Genomic DNA, 24,314 nt, shown 5'->3' on the forward strand with positions numbered 1-24,314 from the left:
TTCTCCCAACATCCTTCACTCCGTAAATGCCGCGATGAAGGTCAGACGGCCTTCTACCTACCTGTTCTGCAAATGCACACTTAACACTTCACCTTCCACTTCCCTGTTGCTCAAATTATTCTTGTACTTATGCTTTCGCTGCTTCACTTGGCTCTTTGAAATCTTAAAGTCCAACCATGGCTGAAGAAGAAAGACCAGAGTCAGATGGTGAACGTGAAATCTCCGATTCTGATTCCGAACCTGAACTCGATCCTGCTGAATACGAGAGGCGGCGAGACTTATGTCTTCGACAAATAATACTCTCCGAACTTCAATTCAACAAATTGAAAATTGTTCTTAGGGATTTGAAGATCAAGCAGGTTCGTCCTACTCTTCCTCTTTTTCCTCATTTTGTGTCGTCCTCTGTTTTTAGTGTTGAAATTCAGTCTGTTTTTAGTGTTGAGATTTAGTTGTAAGAGGATGATTAATCCTTGAGTTGCAAGCTGTATGCGCTCGCAATAGCTTTTTTTTTTCGCACTGCAGTGCGTCAAGTTCTCATTACGGTTCCGAAATTTAAGTTCAAATGAGGCGAGATAATTATCCGTCTTTTTCTTCTTGAAACCAGTAAAATTAGACGAAAGTGAATGTAATTGTGTAATAGAGTAATAGTGTAACATAGAAGAGCCATTCTGTGAGCCAAAAGGGAAAATGACTTTAAGATCACCATGCCGGTAGAGGTTTCAAGAACCTTTTATATCACTGATTTCATTCTATTCTAATAGCTTTTTGGAATAAAGGCATTTTGTGCCTGAATTCTTAGTTTAGATAAGAGCTAGCCCTTCTGTGATTTCTACATACAACCATTGGCTTTCATCTGTATTTACTGCTAAGTAGACGAAATCAAAAGGTATGTATAATCAGTAGGAGGATGGAGTTTCTACGTCCTTAATCATCTATTATTTCATTTGTAATGAGTGCCTTATTTCCTAACAATTCAAGGTAGTTTCCTGTAACCGAGTGGTTACATAGTTGCGATGTTTATTTCTGATCCTGTTTCATGTACTTTTTGTCTTAATCTTGTTGATCATTTCTCTTGACTCACTTTTTTCTTCATTGTTTATGTGCATTTTTCTTAATTCAGTTGATGAAACGGCGACAGGATGTATTGAATCAGAGTGATCCTGAGTTCATTGTTAAGCAACATGAACTTCTTGAGGAGTTTAACGCGCGCAATAAGGTCAGTGTTTTACATTCATGAGCTTTGTTCTTGAACCAGATGAATAACTTCGACTTCCTAGCTTACTGAAACAATCCGTTGCCTTGAAATGGACTCTCTCGAGAGGCGAACACTTGGTTTGAAGAAAATCGCTGAGTCCAATCAAGACGACAACAAAACCATTGCACAGGTGCTTTCTGAAATTTTTTCTTTGTTTTACTCTAACATTCGGCCACACATTTTACTATTCGACGAAATAATCTTTATCAATATCGACAACCTTCTGCCAACGTCTCACAAGATCATGGATTCCTTTGGCGTAGAACTCCGGCGAATTGGAGGCAAAGAAAGGCCGAAGGTCATTTTCGAGGTGGTCACGATCATCGTAGCGCTTCTCTTCCAGGTGATGCTAAAGCAATCGGAAGAGGTGGTAGTCGGGGGTTGGGCTGTGCGGTGGGTGCGGTAGAACTTCCATCCGAGCTCCAGAATTTCCCGGGAAGTCTTCTTGGCGATGTGAGGGCGCGCGTTATCGTGCAGCAGGCGAACGTTGTCGAGCTTCGGGTGCTCCTTGCGGATCTTGTCGGCCAGTCTTTGCAGTTGAGCGCAGTAGACCTCGGCAGTAACTTTCGTGTTGTCCGGCAGCAGTTCGAAACGGCAGATTTCCCACCAGACGCTCAGTGTGACCTTCTTTTCATGGATTTCACCTTTCACGAAAGGATCCGGCATTTCATCGCCAGCGCACCACGCACGTTTGTGGGTGTGGTTGACGTAGAGGACCCATTTTTCATCTCCAGTGACAATGGTGTCCAGCCAGTCGAATCTGCGGCTTCTTTAGAGGAGCTGAGTGCAGATGTTCAGGCTTTAGCGGTTGCCGTCGCTCAATGCATGTGGGAGCCACTGACCGAGCTTTTTCACCATTCCGAGAGATCGCAGTCCATTGCTCACGGTAGACAGCGAACAGCCAAGACTGGCAGCAAAATACCGCACACCTTCATGTGGATGCCGCTCCGCCAGATTCTTCAGTTCGTCGAACGATATTGCAGTCGGTCGACCAGAGCGAGGCTCATCTTCGAGTTTCTTGTTTCCTGCTTTGAAGCGCTGGAACCAGGAGCGCACAGATCGCTCAGAAGGGACTTCACTGCCGAATACCTGACTTAAAGGCATCACTACACGAATCTGAGGTGGTACGGATTTCAGGTGGAGTATTCGTATACGGGATAGTAGATTATGGAGAGGGGAGTGATTCCGTCCATTTCTTCCTAATTGCCGTAAAAAGCGGCCCGGAAAATACGGTGCGTGCGCGAGGCTGGCGCGCTCCAATCGAACTCCTTGTGGAAAATAGTGCGCCAGAACGCCCAAAACCGTATCTTCTGGGCCGTCTTTTACGGCAATTAGGAGAAAATCGACGGAATCACCCCTCTTCATAATATACTATCCCGTATACGAATACTCCACCTGAAATCCGCACCACCCCAGATTCGTGGTATGCTACCTTTCAGTTTCGACGTGCTTCAGCAGCGGGGTGGCCAGAACTCGTAAAGGAGTACGTGTCGAATATGGGTGGAATGTTCAGCCATTATAGGATGAAATAGGCAAAAAAGAGGGAGCCAGATATGCTATGTGTATACAAGCGGTAGTGTCCTTATATAATATATTTAAAACGGGAACTTCCAGAACATCTCAGATAATCTGCGCTACTGCGAAATTTTCGGCAGATACTTTCCGAACACCCTAATATTTTGCTATGTGGTGTTAATGAGCTTTTTTAGGTAATGTTTGTTTGTTCCTTTGCACAGGAAAAATGCATTGTAGAGCTGTGATGAAGTCTCTCGTCTGATTACTATCACACTGGTGACCATGTGGTTTTAGATACGTTGTGATTGCGTGGTTTCTAGATATACGTTACGTCGGACCACGCAAATTTTCCTTGCGCGCCAGTTTTCCGGCTCCATCATCGGATAATGTCTCATAAAACGGAGTAGACAACGGATCATCTATTCGATAACTACTCATGAAGCATTTTTATGATGCTGTCGCCCAAAAGCATCGCCTATTGTATCAAGTTACAGAAAAAAATCCGACGGAGTTGTTAGACATTGTCGCCAAAGTGTTAATGAAGGAACAATGTTTGATATGCATTTTTTTCTAGTCGTTGTTCTAGTTACAGTATTATTTACAGGAGAAAATCCGGAACCAGTTGCTCAATGAGATCATGATCGAGAGGTCACGGCAAATTCAAGAGAAGATTGTTCAATCCTATTTTCTAGGTATCTTTTCGTCTTCTTCTTTTTCTCTTAGATTAGTTATACCTTTTCCATTGTTCGATTACGCGCTTTAAGAAGTTGTGAAATGCAGGGAAACAATGAACACATACACCATTCCTACTTTTCCATTCGCCTTTTGCGTTCTCGATGAGTTACAAAGTGGCATTGCTGCACCTTTCTTAAAGACGTAGTTTTAAGAAAGTTCTTAAATTCATTTCTAAGTTTTATTTTTGTCGTGATATTTTGCATCAAGTTTAGATAGGGAACTTCTTTTTTTCATTCACGAATTGCAACAACTCGCTTTTCTTCCAGATAAGCGTTTTGACTTGAAGAGGGATTCTTCGATGATCTCTCACTCTGAAGTGGAGGCAAAACGCGCCCGTTTGAGCGTTCCTATCATCATTCATCAGCTTACTCAAGAACAAATCGATGTGGATGTTCGATCGGCCGAATTGGCTGTACTGATCGCAAATGTTAAGGAGGAGGAGAGAAAATCAAAGGGCAATCTTGACACAATTAACTAGTAGCTTAATATAGACCAAATTATGTACCTCATTGATTATGGATTTTTTTTTCAAGATCTCAAAAGTTTATTGCTGCCTTGCAGAGGATCTCGTCTCTCTAAGTATATGATATATCCGGTACGTCGATTTATTGTTCAAATGTTATTCATCTGCAGTCTTTTTTCTTCTACTGACTAATCTAAATCATCACCTTTTCACCAATACTACATTTGAGTTGCCTCTGTTTATGGAAATGCCTTTGAATAAATCACTTGTCACGTGGAATTACAGATCCATATTTCTATTGGCCCTTATCTTTGTCTGGTTTATATTCCAGCATTTACTTAACAGTTGTCTCACATCGACGTGACTCCTTCTCCATCAGTGAGGTGTAGGTGTCAAGGTTCCGGTGTGCCGGATGGCTAATTCCCAGCTGAGAGAGTTGCTGGACAAAGGCACACGGAAATTTGATCTGCCATTTGACAATGAGGAACCAATAGATATAACCGAGCGTTTTTTCGAGGATTGTTCTAGTAAGTGTTGGCTTTCTGTGAAAGTAGTTTGATAAGTTTTCTTACACATTTCTCGAGAGCTTCAGAACTAGCTCTTGGAGAAGTAGTTCGATATGATTCATTCACGCTTGGGGAAGCTATGAGCGCAGTCGAATTGATGGACGAGAAGATGGACATTGGTATGAAAAGAGTTACAAGACAAATGGGTTTGGACGAATCGAGGAGTATGGTGAGTTTGTCTTTTTTCTCGAATTTCTTATTCTTTCTTTTGAGTTCTAGGTAAACTCTCTTCTCTAGGGTTTGTATGAATCGAACTATGCTGAACAGCTTACTATTTATGATGGAACGCTATGCTCATTTGTCACTTGGCTTGAAGGCAGCTGTATTGGACAAACGGTAAGGAAAGACAGTGTTTGCATATGCACTCGCTATGCACTCGCTCAGAGAGCTTTTTAAACTATCTTTTTGGCACAAGACGGTGTTTTTCTTTGTTTTAGTTGTGGACCAATGTGTTGCTTACCGAGCCTGATCGGGTTCTCTACGAGGAACATCCAGTCTTTGCTTGCCTTGCTCATGGATTCTTTCATATTGTTATGCTTGTTAAGAGTGTGATCCAAAATGCTAGTGTTTATGAGGAGGTCCGGTATTTTTCACATTTTTACGTCAAGTCACAGTTTGGTTAAGCGATCTGAAGCTCCGTGCAGTTGCATAAACGCTTGTCATTGAAGCAGTGTGATGGTGGAGCTTGGGATCGAGGTGGGACCATAACTAGATTCACTCGGACTACGGCGATAAGTGGTGCCAGTAAGGTTCCTTCTTAATCTCAACCGCTACGTTCCACCGCGCCGCTTCTACATCCCTTTCACAACTGCACCGAACTTAAATTCGTTTAAATCCGACCATGACTCCCCTTTCATATGATCTTACAGTTGCTTTTTTATTTCATTCTTGAAGGCAGCGTCTGGGAGAATTTTTGGTGTTGGGTCCTTAGCACTGAAACGTAAGGTTCGAGACGTAGCTTTACATCCTTTGAATTGCAAAATAGAACGTGCGACGAAGACTAATGATAAAATTGGCCGCTGAAGCAACTCTTTACATGTACAGAAGTGATCAGAGAACATCTAATTTCTGGGTTTGTATTTGTTCAACGTTTTTGCTGTTACACTTGCCAGCTCCGTTACGAGCCCTGAAGTCGGGTCGAAACCTGAAAATCGGTGCAATTGCATGAGTCGGCTATTATACCCCAAACATTTCTTGAGAGAATACGACATCAAGAATTTCCATTTGCGCTGCTCTAAGCCAGAGAAGCTTGGCTGCACCAGGTAATTTATATCTGAGGATGTCTTAATTTCGACTTTTGCAGGAGGATTTCAATCCTCATCTTCCATTTCCATGCAATTCACGGTATTCGCTACATGAGGTGCTACAGTTAATGAAAGATGTTGAACTTGAGCTTGTTTCAAAAGCTGAAAAGCCGGTAATTTTAAGCACTACCGCTATAATTATTTTAAAAAAAAACTTAGTGGACAATGTGTTGATTCATTGGTCTGATCCAACAGTGGACCTCGTGTTGGACTATATCAATGTATTTGCGTTTTCCCTGTTTTTTCTTTTGCTTCTTCTTTTCTTACTTTGTGACTTTGTGATTTAGCTATGATTTTAAGTGTTCTTGGTTTAGAATCTGTCTTACTGTCTTAGTTGAAGGGATTTCGATGAATTATAGGATCACGCCAGCTTGAAAGTGGTAATCTTGTCACTTTCTTCGCGGATCGCATTCATGAGGTTATTCCTGGTCACTATCACACATCTGGTCCCTCCACGAAGAGTGGAATGCCCCGACCAGGACCCTCTCCAGCTTCCTCCACTGGATGCTGTTGGATTCATGTAAATTTGAGTTTTGTGTTTATTTCAGAAAAGTTGGAATTTAACTATCTTTCAGAGCCAATTTGGATGCTGCCGCTGGTACATCTTCCAAGCTTATGTTTTTGTCATCGAAGTTTCTAGAGACTTCGCTGAATGAGGGGGCCCCACGTCCTGAAGGAGTGGAACAAGATGGTTAGTAGGCATCCCCTGATTTTAATGCAACTTCTAATTTTCTCTATGCTTGCGTTGCAGGAGATTTCTCTTGGCTTGTCGCATTTGAGCCCGAGTATAATAGGAAATATCTGCCGTCTACTTTCCCTAGAAAAATAGAAATCCTTCCTCGCGAGAAGGCACTTCCTCACCTCCACCGTATAGCTTGCAAGTTTGTTTACTTCTGCTAGCGCTTGCATCACATTATCTACTAGTAAAAACTGTCTTAGTAACTCAATTCCAGGATTCACTTCATTGTCACTCAACTCCCAAACAATTTGTTAGATTCTGCAAGCCTCGTTGAATTCATGAAATGGTTCAGTTATGATGACAGCTGCGTTTTGACTCGATCCATATTGCAGGTACCAATTTTTACAACTTAGTTGTAGTGTTTCTCCTTTGCCGATTCATCTATCAACCTTCAATATTGTTCAGATGGTGGTTTATCCTCTCGACGACAATGTGCTAGGTACACAGCCCACTGCTTTGCTCGTCGAAAGGTCGATAAGGAACATGGTATTTCCTTTAGCATTGGTTCCACAGTGCGTTCTTCGTCTCTTTCTTTTTTGTGCACTTTTTTTTATTATTATTATCGTTTTTTTTTTCATTATCGTCGGAATTATTGCAGCACTCCTTTATATGACAATGAAGAGTGCCGCAAAGTCGTCGAGGATTTTACAATGAACACTACAAGAGTGATGCTCAGTCTGTATCAAAACTTTGGTGCGTATTTTCTTCTGTATTTCCTTGTAATGTTGGGTCAAAACGACTTGAAGCTCGGCGCAGCTGCATAAGAGCGCGGACTCGAAGCGCTGCTGTGGAACTAGCGGTTGTGGTCAAGGTGGGACCATCGCGAACTGCAGCTATGAGTGGCACTCCTCCCGATCCTACGCTTCAAGCGCAGACGCGTGCGTAACTGCACCAAGCTTCATGGCGTTTTGACTCGATTATAACCGAAAGAAAGTTGACAACTAAAACGTTAGGCTGTATATCATAAGCAGGAATTCGCCTCTACTCTCACATTTCACATTCAAACGAACATTCTTCTCAAATTTACTTTTGTGATACCCAATTCATTACTTCTTTTTTCAATTAGACATCTTCAATTTCAGGTTTCAATCTTGCTAGACAAAGGGATAAGCTGGTAGTAATCATGGAGGAGATGAATGAACTGCATGAGGATGCTTGTCGTGCAGATGCTGTTTGCAGACAAATTGTTTCTGTTCACAATAAATGTGAGCATTCATACCGCGATTGTTCCATGTTTTATTCTCTATTTTTATATTGAGGGTTTTTTTTTTGAAGATGGGGAACTTTGGAAACAAAGAAGAACTATAGCATCAGGACATAATACTGTGGAGCTGCTATTTTTTTAGACAACCCGTTCGTCACATATGTCTTTACCCAAACTCTCTACCTTGTTCTTTACCACCTAGAGCTGAGCTTTCGACTCGATCTGTTTGCTCCCTTTGAATTCCCCTACGTATACTGGTAAACTGATCAACTCTGTTCTTCGATTTTTCATTCTGTTATGTTGTTATTGAAAATCATCCAGGTTTTATGGTGAAGTTCTTGGAAGATGGTACATGACATCTATAGAAAAAACACGTGAGCTTATGAAGGACACTTTGAAGAAAGGTTTGTGAATCCCTTATTTTCTTAATGTAGTCCCAGAAAAGGGTTGGGTTGTGATTAAGGAGATGAATCTGAACTCTCCTCAAGGTTTCGTATATTTTAGAAACCGAACTGCTTGAAAATTCGAGAAGGAATAAGAAGAAATTGAAACCACGCCTAAACCACGAAGAACATTTTCGCATCCGGTAATCGCCGTGTACTCCCAAACGATACAAAACAAATTATTTAAAGGCATCACTCTAGGAATCTGGGGTGGTGCGGTTTTTAGGCGGGTAATGCCTCTACGGAGATTGTGGGGAAGAGGGTGATTTCATCTCTCTCTGTATCAGTGTAAACAGAAGACAGGAACGATGTTTCTTACGACGGCTTCTGTTGCGCCGCCTGTGATTCGTTGAAAATCCATTCGGACGAATTGCAGGCGGGGCGGAGCGCAGCCTAGATGAGATGAACGGAATCACCCTTTTTCCCACAATCTACAACGTCTTATAGGCATTACCAGCTTGAATGTCGTACCACTCCAGATTCGTGGGGTGATGTCTTCAATTAAATAGATCAACATCTTCTACTCTTCATCAAGACCACATATCTGCGTTTTTTCGCCTTTGTGCTCCTTTGTTTCGTTTCTATTTCTTTGCCATATGAAACTTCTTTGCAGCTCAGGAGTTTGTCAAGACCAATTAATCCTAAGGTACGGACATTCTGCAATGGCAGATGCTACTTTTCACATGACTGTCGCCTTGATCAAGATGGGTGAAATTCGGGTACGTGTTCATTTTGCATCTGTTCTCAGCTTTTTACAGTCGGATCAAAACGACATGATGCTCGGTCTATTTACGTAAGCGGCTGGATATGGTGCTGTGGGAATAGCGTTTGCAGTCGAGTTACCATCGCGAACGGCAGTGAGGAGTGGTGCTAACAAGGGTCCGCCCTCGACTCTAACCACTGCGCTCGACCGCTTCAACTCCAGACGCTTACACAGTTGCACCGACATTTATGTCGCTTTGACTTGACTACATTTTATATCACACACTATTCCTCAAACAAATTTCGTTCTGTTTTGATTGTTTCAATCCGTCTTTTTTATCGGCTTTACAATGGTGATAATGTTTTTCCTATCATAGTTGAATTTGAATAAGGTTTCATCTATTTTGAAGAATTTGTGCTCTAAGGTGAGTGAACAGTGCCAAGACAAACATAACCCTCAACTCAAACATAACTGAAAAAAGAGCGAAAGGGAAATTCTTGCGAATCTTTTTCTTGTACTGCCTATCACTAACATGTTCCATTCAATCCCTTGAATTTTCGGATTTTTGAATAGTGGCTGTAAATGCGTATCTGAAATGTGTACTGAAAATTACAGCAAATTACAGAGCATTTTGACTTGTGAATTGTGCGAATTTAGCTATCTTGTTTATGCGATTCGACTATGGTTTTCTAATTATTCCAGGTACCGATGTGGAATGAGGATTCGGAACGCCTTCGCTTTGAGCATCGTATGGCATTTCTTTCAAGCGTTGGTGATCCACTTCATGTGACCTACGATGAATTTCTCGTCCGGAGCAAGTATGCCTTTCTTTCTTCGGCTTTTTCTTGGCGCCATTTTTTCTACCTCTTTCGAAGCAGGATCCGAGAATTGGTAGAAGGAGATGTCACTGTTCCTTTACAAAGGGCAATCGACACCTTCGAATTGGCTCGTAATCAGTTTGAAAAGCTTGTCGATCGCCCCGAGTTTACCGCGCATACGAAGTGAGTTTTTCCCTTCTGTTTAAGTTTTTTTTTTAATTTCTAATACTCTCTTTCCATCCTACTCAATTATTTTTTCAACGATTTGTTTACACATACTCTGTTTTGCTTTTGTTTTATGATAGCACACCACCATATCTGGGAGGGTTGTTCGTTTGACGATTGCATAAAATATGTACATTGGTACCTATAACATATGTAACATCTGCAGTCGTGGCCCATCGCGCTCAACCGTGCTGAGGCGATACGATGTGGGCATTAGAGACCTGCGCTAATGCCCTGTTTCTCTGACGCACCCAGTAATCCTGCGTTGATATGCTCCAAGGAGAAACAATTCCCACTATTTCTGCAGACACATGATGTCCCCTTACCCGTTAAGATTGAACGCAGGCCTCCAGCAGTGCCAGTGAGAAAAACGCGCGCGCATCCAATTGGCAAATATCGTCTTGGGGTTAGGGGCGTGGCACATTTTGCAAAAAGACAGGTATGCAGTCGCCCATGGCTATAGTAACGAAGGATCATGGGTCAATAAGTTATGAATGCAGCCATTTTTCTGTTATCTTTAATGATTCTCTCGGTCGCTCGTGCTGTTCTGCCGGCGCCGAATGAAATTCCTAGGCGGTTGAACACGGCGTATGTGCTTTGCCAATCACAACACTTGTGTTAAAATACAGTACACGTACTGTAATGTAAATTGTTTTGCATTGTGCACGGGATGTATTTGTCCAGAACCGCGTGGTTCTGAACTCTGCGTTCAGCCTTGAATATGCATCCATCAGAGTCAAAGAAGGAAAAAGAAGTCAGAAATTTGCTGCAGTGTATCGTGCAGCGCTCACAGAATCTACATTGTAGTGAATGTGTTTATATTGTTTCCCATGGACATCTCCTCAGATGGATAGATATGGAAACAGTTCGCAAAAAAATGTATTCTACGGTTCTTGCTTTGAACACTTGCTTGCCTCTGGTTTTATACTATTCTTTTTTTCAGACCTGTGATATTAGTGTGCCGAACAAATGTCGTAGTTGCTCGTCTATTGCTGGCTGGAAATGTACGAGATCGTCGCATTTCGTATCATTTCATGCCAGAGTCTCCCGTGTTTCCGATTCTCAAGCTAGTCGCAGAGAAGTAAATATCTACATGTACTTGTACAGTTTGCGAATTCTCCATTTCTTTTTTCTAATGACGTGATGTGATGCACGTTTCTAGAAATACTGAAAGCTATTCTCTCCTTTTAAATTGGTTATAGATTTTTCATAGTTTCTTCTCGAGTTAAGTTTTCTTGTCCTCAATTTGTTCGGGTATTTTCAGATGTTTTCTATGTTTTTTTTCGGAGATTTTGAAACCTTTCACACCCGGTGCCCCATACCAAGTACTCGTGCGTCGAGGTATCGCGCATGTTCATCCCTTTAGTCCCGGTATTTTTCTTTCGCGTTTCATGATGCTATTTACCTGAAAGCTTTTAGAATACTGGACGAGTCCGGTAGTTACTTCATTTTCTGCCGCTTTTTTTTTGCTGAAATTGGCCACTAATTTCTTCCTGATTACTCTATCGAAAAGTAGCAGGAAATATCCTTAACCAATTTTATCCATTCGGTTTACATGAGGCAAAGTCTTCCCTTTCTCATTCATACGTTCAATGCTCAATTTTTTTTCTCTTCGAGAGTATCCAATATGACAGATGTACTATATTCGGTAGTTTTTTTTTCTTCTGTGCTTCTTTGATGTTTTTATTGTTATATTATTTTCGTGAAAATAGGAACATCGCATTGTTTTGTGTTTTGTTCGTTATAACATATTCATAAAGTATGAAATTTGATTTTTCCAGCGTGTTGAATCGTTTCCATACTGAGGTTGTACATTTTTACATTTTAATTACACTTCCCTCGAATCTGTGATGGTTTTGCAGATGAGACTGGGATTACCAGTGTTAAGATCATGTCAACAAGCTGTACCGTGCACTTTGTCTGTGCGCGCTTGTTCTTCTGCTTCGCAGGTGCTTGTTTCGATTTTCAAGTATTTAGGATGCGGTCGTATTGGTTTCATTTGGTATTACAGATAAAATCACAAATTCCAATGACTCCTGGGAAGGATATCCTTCAGAAGGCGTCGGTCAGACCTTCAATTCTGAGGTTAGTTTACTTCGAGGCTGCCGTTAATCACTTTGATAGTGGCAAGATTGCTGCTTTCTTCGAGATGATATGTTTTATGACGCTTTCTTCGAGATGATATGTTTTATGACGCCTTTGGTAAAATGTGCAGTGCGGTGTGTTGTGAGTACAATGTATGAGGATTTAGACAATCTTTTTTAAAGTGCAAATTATGTCGTCAACGTAGAGTAAATATTCAACTAGAAATAATAAACAAATAAACTAGGAATAAAGGGAAGGTAAGAAGATGTTTTCATGAAGTAACGGGAACACTTTTCTTCATCGTGCATAAAAGATGTTTGCAACTGCTATTTAGTATCAGTACTGTTTTTTATTATTATTATTATTATTTATACTTGCGTTTCTCGTTTGATCATTGTGGAACGAGTTTGTTTTCAAGTTGAAGATCTCGAAAATCCGAGGAGCTCATGCATGTATCAAGCTAGTTCTTTGTGACAACTGCTGTCTGTTGCAATAAACCACTTACCGAATATCTTTTTCACATGATAACTGTTTTGTGATCTTGCGGTGGCTGCAAAATGGATCAGTGATCTGAAATATATATTAATCTTTTCCAGCGATTACATCTCAGACACTCTCCGCGTGGAAGATAAGTTTAAGCTGGAATCATTGGTTACGGTATCTGACATGTTCAATGCACGTCTCCACCTAGGTCATAAGGTATTCTTTTCATTTAATCATCTTTTCATTTTTCATTCTCATTTAACGCTCCGACATTACCTCACATTCCTCCACAAAGTTCTTTATGCAGATTGGTACGTTGAACAATAACATGAAATGGGCTCTTTATGGTGAGCGATTAGGCGTTTGTGTTTTTGATCTGGATATAACACGATCTCACCTTATGAGGTGTGTTGATTTTTCTTCTATTCTAATATAATTTGAATTTTATTTTCAATGTTCAGAGCTTTAAATTTCGTGGCACATGTAGCGATGCGCGGTGGTTTGATTTTATTTGTCACCACTAATCGTGATACTATGTTTTCTGTGGAAAAGACAGCAGAAGAAGTAGGTCAATTTCATATTTTGCTTTTTGATCTCTGTCGTTTTTCTAACTTTTCTCTCTTTTCTTTTTGCACCTTACCGTATAAGCTGCCGTGATAAACATCATTTCTTATAGATTTCTATCAGGTAGCAATTAGTAAAGAGTAGTAGACATGTGGAGAAAACTTCAGCAAGAAGGAGCTGTTTCAATGGGAAAAGAAAATTCTGCATTCGTAATTTCTAAAGTAAATTTGTACCGTTAGGCATACACTCGTTCATTCCTACAAGTGTTCCTGGTTCTTTCTTGAGGATATGCGATTGTCTCCGCTCAAACTTTCTTTTATGTATTTCTCTGCATCTTATATCTTTTCAGTTTGTAAACATCTGTTCAGCACCTCCTTTTGTATTTGAAAAAAAAAAACAGGCAACAAGAAAAAAGAAAATTTTTTGTACAATTTAAGTCACAGTCAGTCACATTTAAGTGTTTCAATGCACGAATTCAACAATAAATGTATCTGCGCTTCTTAAGAAACCCAAGCATCATTCCTTATCTTTTACACAGACCTTTGAAAACCATGATATTATGACTACTTTACTCAGAAGCAGATCTAATACTACTTTCTTTAGTGTACTATCAGATCGCTCCCTTTGGAGCGTTGGACCGAAACGATCTCAAGATTAGAGATCCGTAATCAGTAATCTCTCTTGCTCTTGAAACGAGAGCACTTTTTGCGTCATTTATTCTATATACATCTAGGGTACATTACATGAGATCGTCTTGAATCTCGACTTCGAGGCATTTCTTAGGAATTTGGTATGTATAGTCTCAGTGATCAGGTTTCAGGAGGTGGCCTAATAGGAAGCAATCCCGTTGATGTGACCAAGTCTTAGTGTAACTCCACAGGTTGCGGTTTAGCTGGGACATAAGATCGAATAGTATCCTTCTTTATCTAATATAGTAATCTAAATAATATGGAATTAAGGAGGAAATTAAAGCATAAAAATCATTATCACGATTACTAGAATGAATTGAAAATCAATGCGGACTTTCTCATAAAAAATATAACGTGATAGTCCATGAACTTGGAAACAAAAAACTCCATTCTTTAGACAAGAAGACACTCTTAAAGACGGACTGAGGCCATGAGACACACTATGCCTCATGGCCTCAGTCCGTCTTTAAAACAAATTTTTTGGTTTCCGCTCTCTGCTTACTCCGGAGTTTTGAAACGAAGAATTCACTTTATCTTGTCAGTTTTCTTTAGGATGAAAGATTCTCTAGCTGAAAAATTGCACCAAAAGTGAAAGACCTGAGAGTAATAATTTGGGAATAACATCAGGGAAAGGACAGTTAATTTCACTACGGTCCCATTTAGGTTATTCATTACATTAATTATTATCATGCTTATTATCATCTGCAGTTTTTTTCATAAACAATTTAAGATTATAGCAGTACATACATCACGCTATGCATTAACAGAGTATCAAATTTATCACATAAACGTATTTAATGTGGGGCCACGGATACATCACAATTGAATGTGTATTTTTTGCATTTAAGGGCTGAGAGCCTCAAATGCTCCTCTTTAATTTCTTTTCAAGATACCATCCACAGAGAGGAAGTGGAGGAGTCGTAACTGGCAATTTCACTGAGAATACCTGGCTAATTAACTGTTAATGGAAAAATCTAGCTAGTTAGTAGTTAGTTAATATACGGGAGTTCAAATATACTGAAATATCTGAAAGTACCTCTTAGAAGGTTCCTCTTATTTTTTGGCAAGAAACTGAGAAAAAACGTTGGCTTCATCACGGCAAAAATTGTACGATTGCTAGAAACTGACTACTCACATCAAATACTATCAATACCAGGTTGTTGTTTAAAACATGTGCTTCTCGAATTATAGCAAATACAAATGGAGGATTATTCGTTCTGCTGAAGAAAGTTTGAGCCGCACCGAAAACTTCAAAACAAACTTTTCTAGATTGATTAAGAACTCTTGAAAATTTTATAATTTTGAAATATTGCTGGACGAGATCTCCTCTCCTCTCTGGGGTTCACCCCTGCCAAATCCATGAATGCGCACTTTCTCTTTGATCGTATTTCTCCACTAATGTGAACAAACTTCACCGGCGACGTCCAGACAAGCTCCTGGTTGTTGTTTAAAACTTTTAAAACACATGCTTCTTGAATTAGTGCCTTTCGCTACGTGTTCCTTACGTGCCAGTAGAGTTCCTCATCCGGAATCAGCCAAGTTCTGGTGCTACCTATCCCTAACACAAATACTTGTGATATTTCTGAAATTGAAAAGTTTTGAAACTAATATATACGAAGAGTTTTGCAGTGTGGCCAGTACTCTCACATACGTCGCTGGCAAGAAGGAACTCTTACAAATACGCGGCAGCTTTTCGGCGCTAGTATTCGGCCTCCAGACACTATAATTTTCATGAATACCTTGACGTCATTATCTGTAAATCACCCAGCTATTATTGGTAGTTACATTTTCTGTTGCATTTTTTTTTGTGTCCATTTTGTTACCGTCTTTCAGAGGCTGCGAAAATGGCTATACCTACTGTAGGTGTTGTAGATAGCAACTCAGATCCTGCTTACCTCACCTACCTCGTTCCAGCCAACGATGACACTCCTCAAAGTGTCGAGTATTTATTAAGGTATTAATTTCCCTCTTATCGTTTTTCGTATTCCATATCTTGTATCAGCTTTTTTTATATACATAATTTATTAAGTTTAACGTTTCTATAATTCCACGTTTGATCCTCTCCTCTTCAAACCGCAAAAGTAACCATTTTTCAAACAAGAACGGTTTGTCTTCATTGATCTACTATTTTCTGTTAACTATTTCTTATGCTGATTGTTCCTCGTCTCTAGTTTTCCATCCGTGACAGAGGACAAACCGTTCTCTGGTTTCTTTCCTTTCTAGAACTTGTTTTCCATAGATGTGATTATGCATTACAACAGTAGAGCATACGAGTAGTGCAGAAATGACCCGTCTGATGTCAGCATGAAATTTCTTTCTTATTTGTCTTCGACTTCTTATGATAAGCCTTTTCGATATCTGGAGATAGTATCTGTCCCATTGTCATGAATTTTAGCTACTCATTAGCGTCACAATTTCCTTGCGTCTAATACATATATGTATGTGTATTTATTTATGAAACTGCTGACCTGACACGTCGCTCATATCGTAAGTAATCTTCAATTAGTTTTTTTCTTACTTCCAGGTTGTTCAAAGAGGCGATCATCCGAGGAAAGGAGGCACGAAAGACGTAAATATCTCAATAGTTATTGTTTTCAATAGATACATTACATTGTTTCATTGTTGTGCGAGGTTGTTATGTATATTTTGTTTGTTTTAGTAGTATGTTTTGTAGTATGTTTTTATGTTTAAATGTTCTAATCTTCAGAAACCATTTACTTTGAAAAATGTAAAGAATGAGTGCCTTAGTTTTGTGCTTCTCCATGGTACTTTCCTTATCATATTACAGTTAATTAGTATTCGTTCTCATCTCTTCATTATCACATAGGAGCATTCAGTTATGCTGGGGAGGGTGCTGCCATCGTTAGCGTCCACCTCCTGTTTGCGATGCGTAACAGTCAGTATGGCAAATCTTTCAACGAGTGTTGGAGGTGTTCCAAGTTCTACAGATGTGAATCCAGCAATTTGTTCAAGACAACTTCCCAAGATGACGAAAAGTCCGTTTGTGGAAGTACCACAGGTTGTTAATATGTGCTTACATATTACTTATTTCTGTTCATGAATTTTCGTTCTCGTAGGCATGGGTGTCTTCTTTTGATGCCATTGAAGATAGGAAGTTAGGTATAGTAGATCTGCATCCCGACATTTTTCGCGTTCCTCCTCGGCTTGATATCTTGCATAGGTAAGATTTCTATTATCTGACTATGTATTGAAATTCTAGTACGCCATGATATACTTCCAGAAATATAACGTGGCAGTCTGTTTATCGTAATGTTCAGCTTACGAAACAACTTACTCGGGCTGAAATGCCGGGAGGAGGTTTGAGTTTTTTTTTTCTTTTTGAAGACACGACCTACGAGTTTTATTTATAAAACAAAACATTCAGGTCGAAAACCCTGGCCTCAAAAGAAAACTGGGCGTGCGCATGTTGGGTCTATACGCTCACCACAGTTTATTCACGGAGGTTTTGCAAACGGAGTACGTGGCCCGCGGACATGGTTTTACATTCTTCCCGACGCAGTCAGAATTAAGGGTAGGTGCAAAATATACCTGTAGTTGACGGAACTTAGAACTTTCTTATGAAGTGAAAATCATCGTAGTTACATAATTTTGGAGTGTGGCTCTCACTGAATTGATTAGTTTTGAAAGCTCATTCCGCTGGACTAGCTTTCAGCATACTTGTTCCAAACCTCAATATAGGGTTTTTGCTGAAGCTGGAAAAAAATCGATCACATAATTCATGCTCTTTTTAATGGATGACGGGATTTGGTTATATGTCGAATGTTTTTAAGTTCTCAGTGTATTTCAGTCACTCACTATTTTCCTTTTTATCGCTCTTTTTTGGTCTTCTGCTAAGCTTCTGTTTTTGGTCTCTCCATTCTGCTAGGGTTTACAGCTTCCATAATTTTATTCTCAAATAGATTCAAATGAAAGTTGAACAGTGAGGACTTGACTGGATATCGATCCAGTACTCGAGTCATTAGCAAATGTTCTAATAAACTATTACAAGGATAAGGGTACCGATATTCCAGATAAAGGCGAGAGCAAAAAAATAGTTATATAAAGTGAGAACAATTGAAGACTGTCAATTGTTTATGTTAAGAGTTTTCAGCAGGATCATCCTAACATAATGTAACATTATTCTTTGGTTTCTGTACTCTGTTTTCCCTTCTTTAAGGTCTGTGTGTGGCATTAACTTTGAAACACGCTCAAAACTGCCTCCAAATAGTCGACAGACTAGACCAGTTCCCTGCTGAAGCTGATGCCCAATATCTCCATGACTTAGCGGACCATCGTAATTGGGGATACTCCGTACTTTTTGTGAATGACACCGATGAGGTAATCTCCATGGAATTGTTTTCATTTATACTAGAATGAAGTGATCAGATTGAGAGACATTTTTCATTACTGGAACTTTTCCAAGTTCTTGAAGAGAAGAAAGTAAAATGAGAGAGTAAAAATAAAATGGGGTGTTTACAAATAATTGCTTTACTAGAAGGAAGCAAAAGAAAAAACACCATTACATATTATATATATATTATAATAATATAATATCATATATCTAAGCTGCTGTGTAATCACACACCCATTACATTAATTTGAACTTAGGGTGGTGGTTAGAGAACAATAAAGTTATGACTACGAAACATAACACTGGTACCACTTCTCGGGTTCTCCTTTCTTCAATGAATGGGGGTGCCTTCTCAACAATTTATTAACTCTTATGTACTCGAGTCAAAACGACATGAAACTCGATGCAATTGCGTATGCGGCTGGGCTCGAAGCGGTGCAGTAGGGCTTGTGGTAAGGATCGAGTTGAGACTATCCCAAACTGCAACAAATAGTGGTGGTGCTGGCAAAGGTCCCCTCTCGATCCTAACTGCTATGTTCCACCGCACCGCTTCGAACACATACGCTTGCACAACTATACCGAACATTCTCTCGCAATTACCCAACTATATCACATCCACTAGATCTAATGCATAACATAACTTCAAGATAAGTATTTACTGTTCTTTACAGATCACTGGTGGGCTAGCGACTGCTCTCAAACAAATTCCATCATTCACAGCTATGCCAGTTTATGGACTGAATTGTTTCTCTCTTATGAAATACGAAACTATAGTGTTATCTCGAAGCGCCTTAGATTTGTTAGAAGAGCGCTTACTGAGGCAACTTCATAGAGCTGGACCATTGAATAAAAAATACAGGTAAAGTGAATTATTGTCGTGCTGAAGTGAGATTTCAAATTAATTTACCAATACATACAGGTATATGGACTACAAAGAAAGAATACTCAACGAGAGTGAAGGAGAAGATGATCCTGAGCAGCCTCCCATTGTTTGACTTGTTATTAGATATGTGTTTGTTATTTTCTGAGATTTGTTTTTATTGTTTAAAAATGATTATTTTATGTTCTCTAAATGTAGCAGCCATAAATTCAGCAATTCCCTGTGTTTAGTCCGCATTGATCGTTGTGTGGTTTTGGATTTTAATTAGACAAGGCAAAATCTGACAACTTCCGATAAATCCTCAACCCACTACTTTCTTCACTACAACTCATTCCTTAGTAAGAGGTCCGACACTTAGAAGGTAGTGAACAAAGTCCCGACTCCTACACCTGGTCTTCTAAACTATCGGGTTTCAAGAGTTGAACTTGTTAGTTTTTATTTTCTTCATCATTTAATCTTCTTGACTTCGGCTGTTCGTTCCCTGCACAAACTTCCTTTACAATCAGGGAATCTTGATCCTGAGAGTATATACATTTTGCTGCTAAACCACTACTCTCTCTTTTTTTAATTGATTACAAAGTTGTTGACTGCTGGATGAAGTTTTTTTCGCTAGACTTCGTTGGTTTTTCCCCCAGAATGTTTACCTACTTCATTCGCTTTCTGTTCTTGTTAGATTTCGCTGTTGTAGATTTCGGCGTTAATAAAAGTTAATCCTGCCAAGTAAATGTTATTCACTGATATTTGTATTGATTATCGATGTACTTTGTTTGTTTTCATTTTTTCTGTATTTGGCTTCCACACAATGCTTTTTATGGAACACTTTTCCATTCATATTGATACTTTAGCATTTTTCTGGAGATTGACGATGTCGACAGAAGAGGGGGCTGGCTCTAAGCCAGTTCCTTTAGCTCAGCGAATTCTAGCTCTGCAGGCCCGCAACAAAAGACGCTTGCATGCATACGAAACTAGTCGTACTTCTCAAAGTAAGACTGTTGTCATTCTAATCTAAAAATCGTAATAGGTTTAAAAGTCTAGGGATTCCTTTTTTGCAGTTTTTCCTTTTTTAACTTCTTGCTTGTTCGGTGGCAACACCAATGCTTCTTCAGTATTGGTTACAGGTGAGGGAAATAAGGAGAACAGCTTGCTTTCTTCATCCATGAGCTCAAGGCAAAATAAGACTGCTCCGGCAGGAGAAATGTTTGACATGAGCAAGATTAACGATAGTCTCAGGGTGGGTTACTTAACTCTACTTCTGAATTGAATCTTCCATGCGTCGTGCTGCTGAACCTGATAATGTAAAGTTCTAGGTTGTTCGCCACAACGTGAGTAGTAGCTCTTCAGATTGCACTCATGGCAAAAGCCCTTCTCAGGTGCATATTAACTGTTCCCTAAGGGCAACAAAACAAACGCCTTCGCTTTCAGCCATACCGGAAAAAGGAGTAGAACGAGAAAGGTAGATATTGTGCTTTTGTATTGATATTAACAAGTAACTAATTTTATATAATGGGCAGCATACGTCGTGGTCTTGGGGCATGCAGTATATTATTTCTTCATGGAACAAGTGATTGAAGGAGATTCCTAATTAATTAGAACGCAAAAAAGAAACGAAGCTCTGGGTTTAAGACTAAGTCAGATGAGATGAAAGCGAATTGCATGTCACCCCACGTGCAATTATGTGCAATTATTATTAAGTGAGCTGTTTTAAAACGAAATATCTCATTACGTTTTGCGTAAAGAACGAACGATAAAGTGCGTCGCATTGGTCAATCTCTTTGGAATGCGTCAACGTGACTTCAGTTCAGAATCCGCAAAGGTTTATGAACGCGCCTTTTCAGTGGCTTGCGGATTATTTATCAAATCAGTGTTCTTACCCGATTCTTAGACAAATACCATTTTATCAGCATTCTTGGGAACGAAACTATCAGTTAGTTCTGAAAGGTGTGGGACCGTCGACTGTGCGCACTGGGGAAACTTGTACAACTGTGTTTTATCCAGCGGACCACAAAATCCATGGGACACGTAATTTCCTGTCCTTTCTGGACCAACTGTTTTCACTTATGTGTACAACAGAATATAAAAAGAAGACTAAAGTTAAACAAGATCCTGCACCACTTTTACATCTGTTATCTGCATTTAAAAACTTGCATTCATCAGGAATTCCAACGAGTTTAATCAAGTTTTTTAGCGACAGAAAGTCTAGAACTATCGAACCTGAACACCGATCTCCAACTGACAATCATATAAAATCGAGAAGTAAAAGCGCTGGACCAAAAACGGTTAGAAAGCTTGTCACTGGTTTTTTAAAAGTCAAAACAGTGTTAACGACATTGTCTGCTTGATTTTTTCACTTCCTTTCCTTTTTAGTCTCATTGTGCAGAGACTCCTCTATTAGCGAACCGAATTCGACCATCGGCTTCCACGTCGTCCCTTCAAAACAAATATATGGTCATAAACAATCGTAATTACCTATGGCTAAACTTGTTGGGTAAAGGTGGAAGCAGTCAAGTGAGTATTGAAAAAAAATAATAGGAGTATTCTCACTTTCATCTGATATGGAGAGGTTGAATAAGTCTAACATTCCTTACTTTTATTTGAATGAGGAATATTGTATTTGAATTAGAGGCTACAAACCCTTTGAGTGTCTCTCCTGAATTTGAGTTCTTTTAAAATTATTTTTATTAATAGCTAATTATTAATTGACGCAGGTTTACGAAGTTTTCGACGAAACCAGAAGTGAAGTGTGTGCTCTAAAAGTGGTTGATTTAGGTGAGCTGTTCGTTCAAACTCAGGATTTGAATCTTGGCTTGTTCATTTGATTCCATAGAAAACCTATGTTTATATTTTAGGCGTTGACCCTGCAGTGCGACAGTGTTATTTGAATGAGATCGAATTGCTAAAAAATTTGCAAGGCAGTCCTTATGTGATCAAAATGATCGAATAGTGAGTTTTAACTTCCCCATTGTACTTCTTGTTTTGAACATTATTTCTTTATTTGTGTTACTTATTTCTTGTTGTTCCTTGTTTATCCTGTCGTTTATTTCTTTTTTTTTTTTTGTGGTTTTCTTAAACCACTCACTTTTTTATCTTTTATGTTCGTTATTATCGTATTTAGTGAGCTGCGCGATTCCGAAAATACCTTGTACGTAGTCATGGAGAAAGGAGACATTGACTTGGCGACCTTCTTGAAAACTCGACGAACTGAAATCGACTCCGCTTTTGTGAAATATTACTGGAATGAAATGCTTCGATGTGTGAAAGTTATACACGACAGAAGTGCGATTAGGTCACCCTATCATTAATTACCACATCTGATTCCTTTATGTTTATATCTGCAGAAATAGTTCATTCCGATTTAAAGCCGGCCAACTTTCTGCTTGTGAAAGGAAGTCTCAAATTGATCGACTTTGGGATAGCTGCCGGAATTCCAAGCGACATGGTGAGATTTATTTATTAGGAATTTATCTCTTGTCGCTGTCCATATAGTCTCTTTTGTTTCCATGATAGTTCATTGTTGTTGCAGACTGCAGCTATTAAAGAGAGCCAGATGGGTACACTCAGTTATATGGCTCCTGAGGTGTTACAAGGAGAAAATGGTGATGGAAAATTCAAGGTATATTTGTGCATAAATTTACTAGGTTTACGTTATCTCATCATTTGAGTTATATGATATATTGAACTTTTAGCTTTCAGAACTTTTTTAAACTAGCTTTGTACTGTCACTTTTCAGATTCCGCTGAAAGCAGATGTTTGGTCGTTAGGCTGCATTCTTTATAACATTGTGTACGGTCACCTGCCATTTCCGATGAAAAGTCAAGCTGCGAAGGTGAGCCTAGTAGCTATGTTCGATTTACCTTTTGATAGCTTTTCTTTATTTGATGAGAGTTACATGAGAAGGGTTAGAAGGGAAGGTAATTTTTGATATTGAGTTGAATCGTTGAATCGGTTCTGAAAGTTAGATTTATGTACATTTAGCAGTTCTATAGAAGATTTTTTGGAGTAACATCAAAAAAGGCTATCTGTGAACCATAAAGATTAGCTTCTGCATAAGTCGATGTATATAAATTTAGATGGCAGCCATTCTTAGTCCTGATTATGTGATTGAATTTCCTGATAGCTGCGAGTCTCTTCTAATCGATGTCATGAAGGTGTGTTTGTTACCTGTTTTTGCTTCGTAAATTTGAATATCGTCAAATTTTCCTTCTAATCTACAGCGCTGCCTTGTTCGAGATGTACATAAGAGAGCGGATGTCAACGAGCTCTTGGAACATCCGTATTTGAGTGAGCATTTAAGTGTATTTCTTTCCGTCTTTTTTGTTTGGTTGTCCTCACATTTTCTAATTATCAGCGGGCCGAACTTCTGGCTCATCTTCGGGGCCCACATCACCCAACTCGAGTTCATGCTGTCCGCAACTCGATTTTCTTGCTATTGCTCGGGAGATCCAAAACAATACCCCGAATACAATGGCTCGCCGTTTAGAAGAGTTGACGAAGGGATCTCAGGTATTTCTGGTTAAGACTGCATTAAGCTTTTGTCGCACGTGATTTATATTGTATATAAAGAGATCTGTTAAAATCACGAAATTTTCATCTATCATGAGGAAAGAAAACGTTTTGTCAGGAAACTTTTTTATTGTAAACTAAACGGCTATAGAAGTATAATTATGTCGGCTTTGTCTCCTTTTCTTCATTCACCCTCTGCTGTTGTTTAACTACCTTTCTTTCACATCTAAATTAGAGAAAATATTAAAATAACACATCTAAAATATACAAAAAAGTGTCAAGCTAGTTTTAGGTTCTTTCACACTTAATATTGAGTTATGTAGCCTTCCCTTCACAAATTTTTCAAAGCCTCAGCATCAGAGAATATTCAGTCATATTTCCTGTTTTTTTCTTATGTGTGTGAAATGTATCACTGCATGCTTGTGATATTTCCTTAATATTTGTATTGTATTTCATCTCGATTTAGATGTCTCGCTCAGCATGCGGAGAACACGTCGATTCGGTAAAGAAAATGCTTGATTTTAACTGAAATATTTCCTTTGTCAACATCTTTTTCGGACATTTGTTGCGAGGCATTAGAAAAACACTTTACGCTTATCACTTACTCCCTTCACTTATACTACGCACTTACTCTCTTGATGTCCGAAATTTCACTTTCATCTAATGTTAAATCTTGTGAAAGGTCCTATTCTTGCAATTCGTAGCTTATCGTTTTGCTCAAGCAAGCTACTGCCCCTTTATAACACATCTCATCTTTGTACAATCTCTTACAACGTTTTCTTGCCTATCTGA

General features: G+C 39.3%; 3 protein-coding genes across 8 annotated transcripts; all 3 read left to right on the plus strand.

The window, feature by feature from the left end:
• Positions 1-176: 176 nt before the first annotated feature.
• RB195_015084 (uncharacterized protein) lies at positions 177-11,055 on the plus strand (the record flags this gene model as incomplete). Of its 4 annotated transcripts, XM_064205618.1 has the most annotated exons (26): positions 177-359; positions 1,121-1,216; positions 1,278-1,385; positions 3,375-3,462; positions 3,772-3,960; positions 4,039-4,100; positions 4,314-4,346; positions 4,396-4,495; positions 4,561-4,703; positions 4,772-4,870; positions 4,972-5,112; positions 5,838-5,951; positions 6,198-6,358; positions 6,414-6,529; positions 6,590-6,719; positions 6,792-6,909; positions 6,983-7,089; positions 7,176-7,270; positions 7,660-7,782; positions 7,924-8,038; positions 8,103-8,185; positions 8,286-8,367; positions 8,838-8,943; positions 9,630-9,745; positions 9,806-9,928; positions 10,914-11,055. In XM_064205618.1, 26 exons carry the CDS (start codon positions 177-179, stop codon positions 11,053-11,055), a joined length of 2,973 nt encoding a protein of 990 aa, XP_064061498.1. The 4 variants fall into 4 exon arrangements, with proteins under 4 accessions (XP_064061498.1, XP_064061499.1, XP_013301019.1 ...); XM_064205617.1 differs by lacking the exons at positions 177-359; positions 1,121-1,216; positions 1,278-1,385; ... (2 more) ...; positions 4,039-4,100; positions 4,314-4,346 and having other exon boundaries at positions 4,381-4,495; XM_064205619.1 differs by lacking the exons at positions 4,396-4,495; positions 4,561-4,703; positions 4,772-4,870; ... (14 more) ...; positions 9,806-9,928; positions 10,914-11,055 and having other exon boundaries at positions 4,300-4,332.
• A 777-nt stretch (positions 11,056-11,832) lies between these two features.
• Positions 11,833-19,137, plus strand: RB195_015085 (uncharacterized protein; the record flags this gene model as incomplete). Of its 3 annotated transcripts, XM_064205621.1 has the most annotated exons (16): positions 11,833-11,919; positions 11,982-12,055; positions 12,652-12,754; positions 12,846-12,943; positions 13,000-13,102; positions 15,421-15,568; positions 15,625-15,745; positions 16,316-16,360; positions 16,629-16,687; positions 16,740-16,810; positions 16,869-16,972; positions 17,033-17,109; positions 17,177-17,323; positions 17,969-18,129; positions 18,814-19,001; positions 19,062-19,137. In XM_064205621.1, 16 exons carry the CDS (start codon positions 11,833-11,835, stop codon positions 19,135-19,137), a joined length of 1,662 nt encoding a protein of 553 aa, XP_064061501.1. The 3 variants fall into 3 exon arrangements, with proteins under 3 accessions (XP_064061501.1, XP_064061502.1, XP_013301022.2); XM_064205620.1 differs by lacking the exons at positions 16,629-16,687; positions 16,740-16,810; positions 16,869-16,972; ... (3 more) ...; positions 18,814-19,001; positions 19,062-19,137 and having other exon boundaries at positions 16,316-16,364; XM_013445568.2 differs by lacking the exons at positions 11,833-11,919; positions 11,982-12,055; positions 12,652-12,754; ... (3 more) ...; positions 15,625-15,745; positions 16,316-16,360 and having other exon boundaries at positions 16,631-16,810.
• Positions 19,138-19,887: 750 nt separating this feature from the next.
• Positions 19,888-24,051, plus strand: RB195_015086 (uncharacterized protein; the record flags this gene model as incomplete). The annotated part of the gene is made up of 15 exons (XM_013445569.2): positions 19,888-20,005; positions 20,141-20,253; positions 20,330-20,475; positions 21,208-21,298; positions 21,387-21,527; positions 21,728-21,788; positions 21,869-21,962; positions 22,135-22,295; positions 22,358-22,458; positions 22,543-22,632; positions 22,750-22,845; positions 23,090-23,167; positions 23,234-23,300; positions 23,368-23,522; positions 23,989-24,051. 15 exons carry the CDS (start codon positions 19,888-19,890, stop codon positions 24,049-24,051), a joined length of 1,575 nt encoding a protein of 524 aa, XP_013301023.2.
• Positions 24,052-24,314: the final 263 nt, after the last annotated feature.

This window comes from Necator americanus, chromosome V (genome assembly GCF_031761385.1).
Source record: "Necator americanus strain Aroian chromosome V, whole genome shotgun sequence".
In the NCBI taxonomy this organism is placed as follows: Eukaryota; Metazoa; Nematoda; class Chromadorea; order Rhabditida; family Ancylostomatidae; genus Necator; species Necator americanus.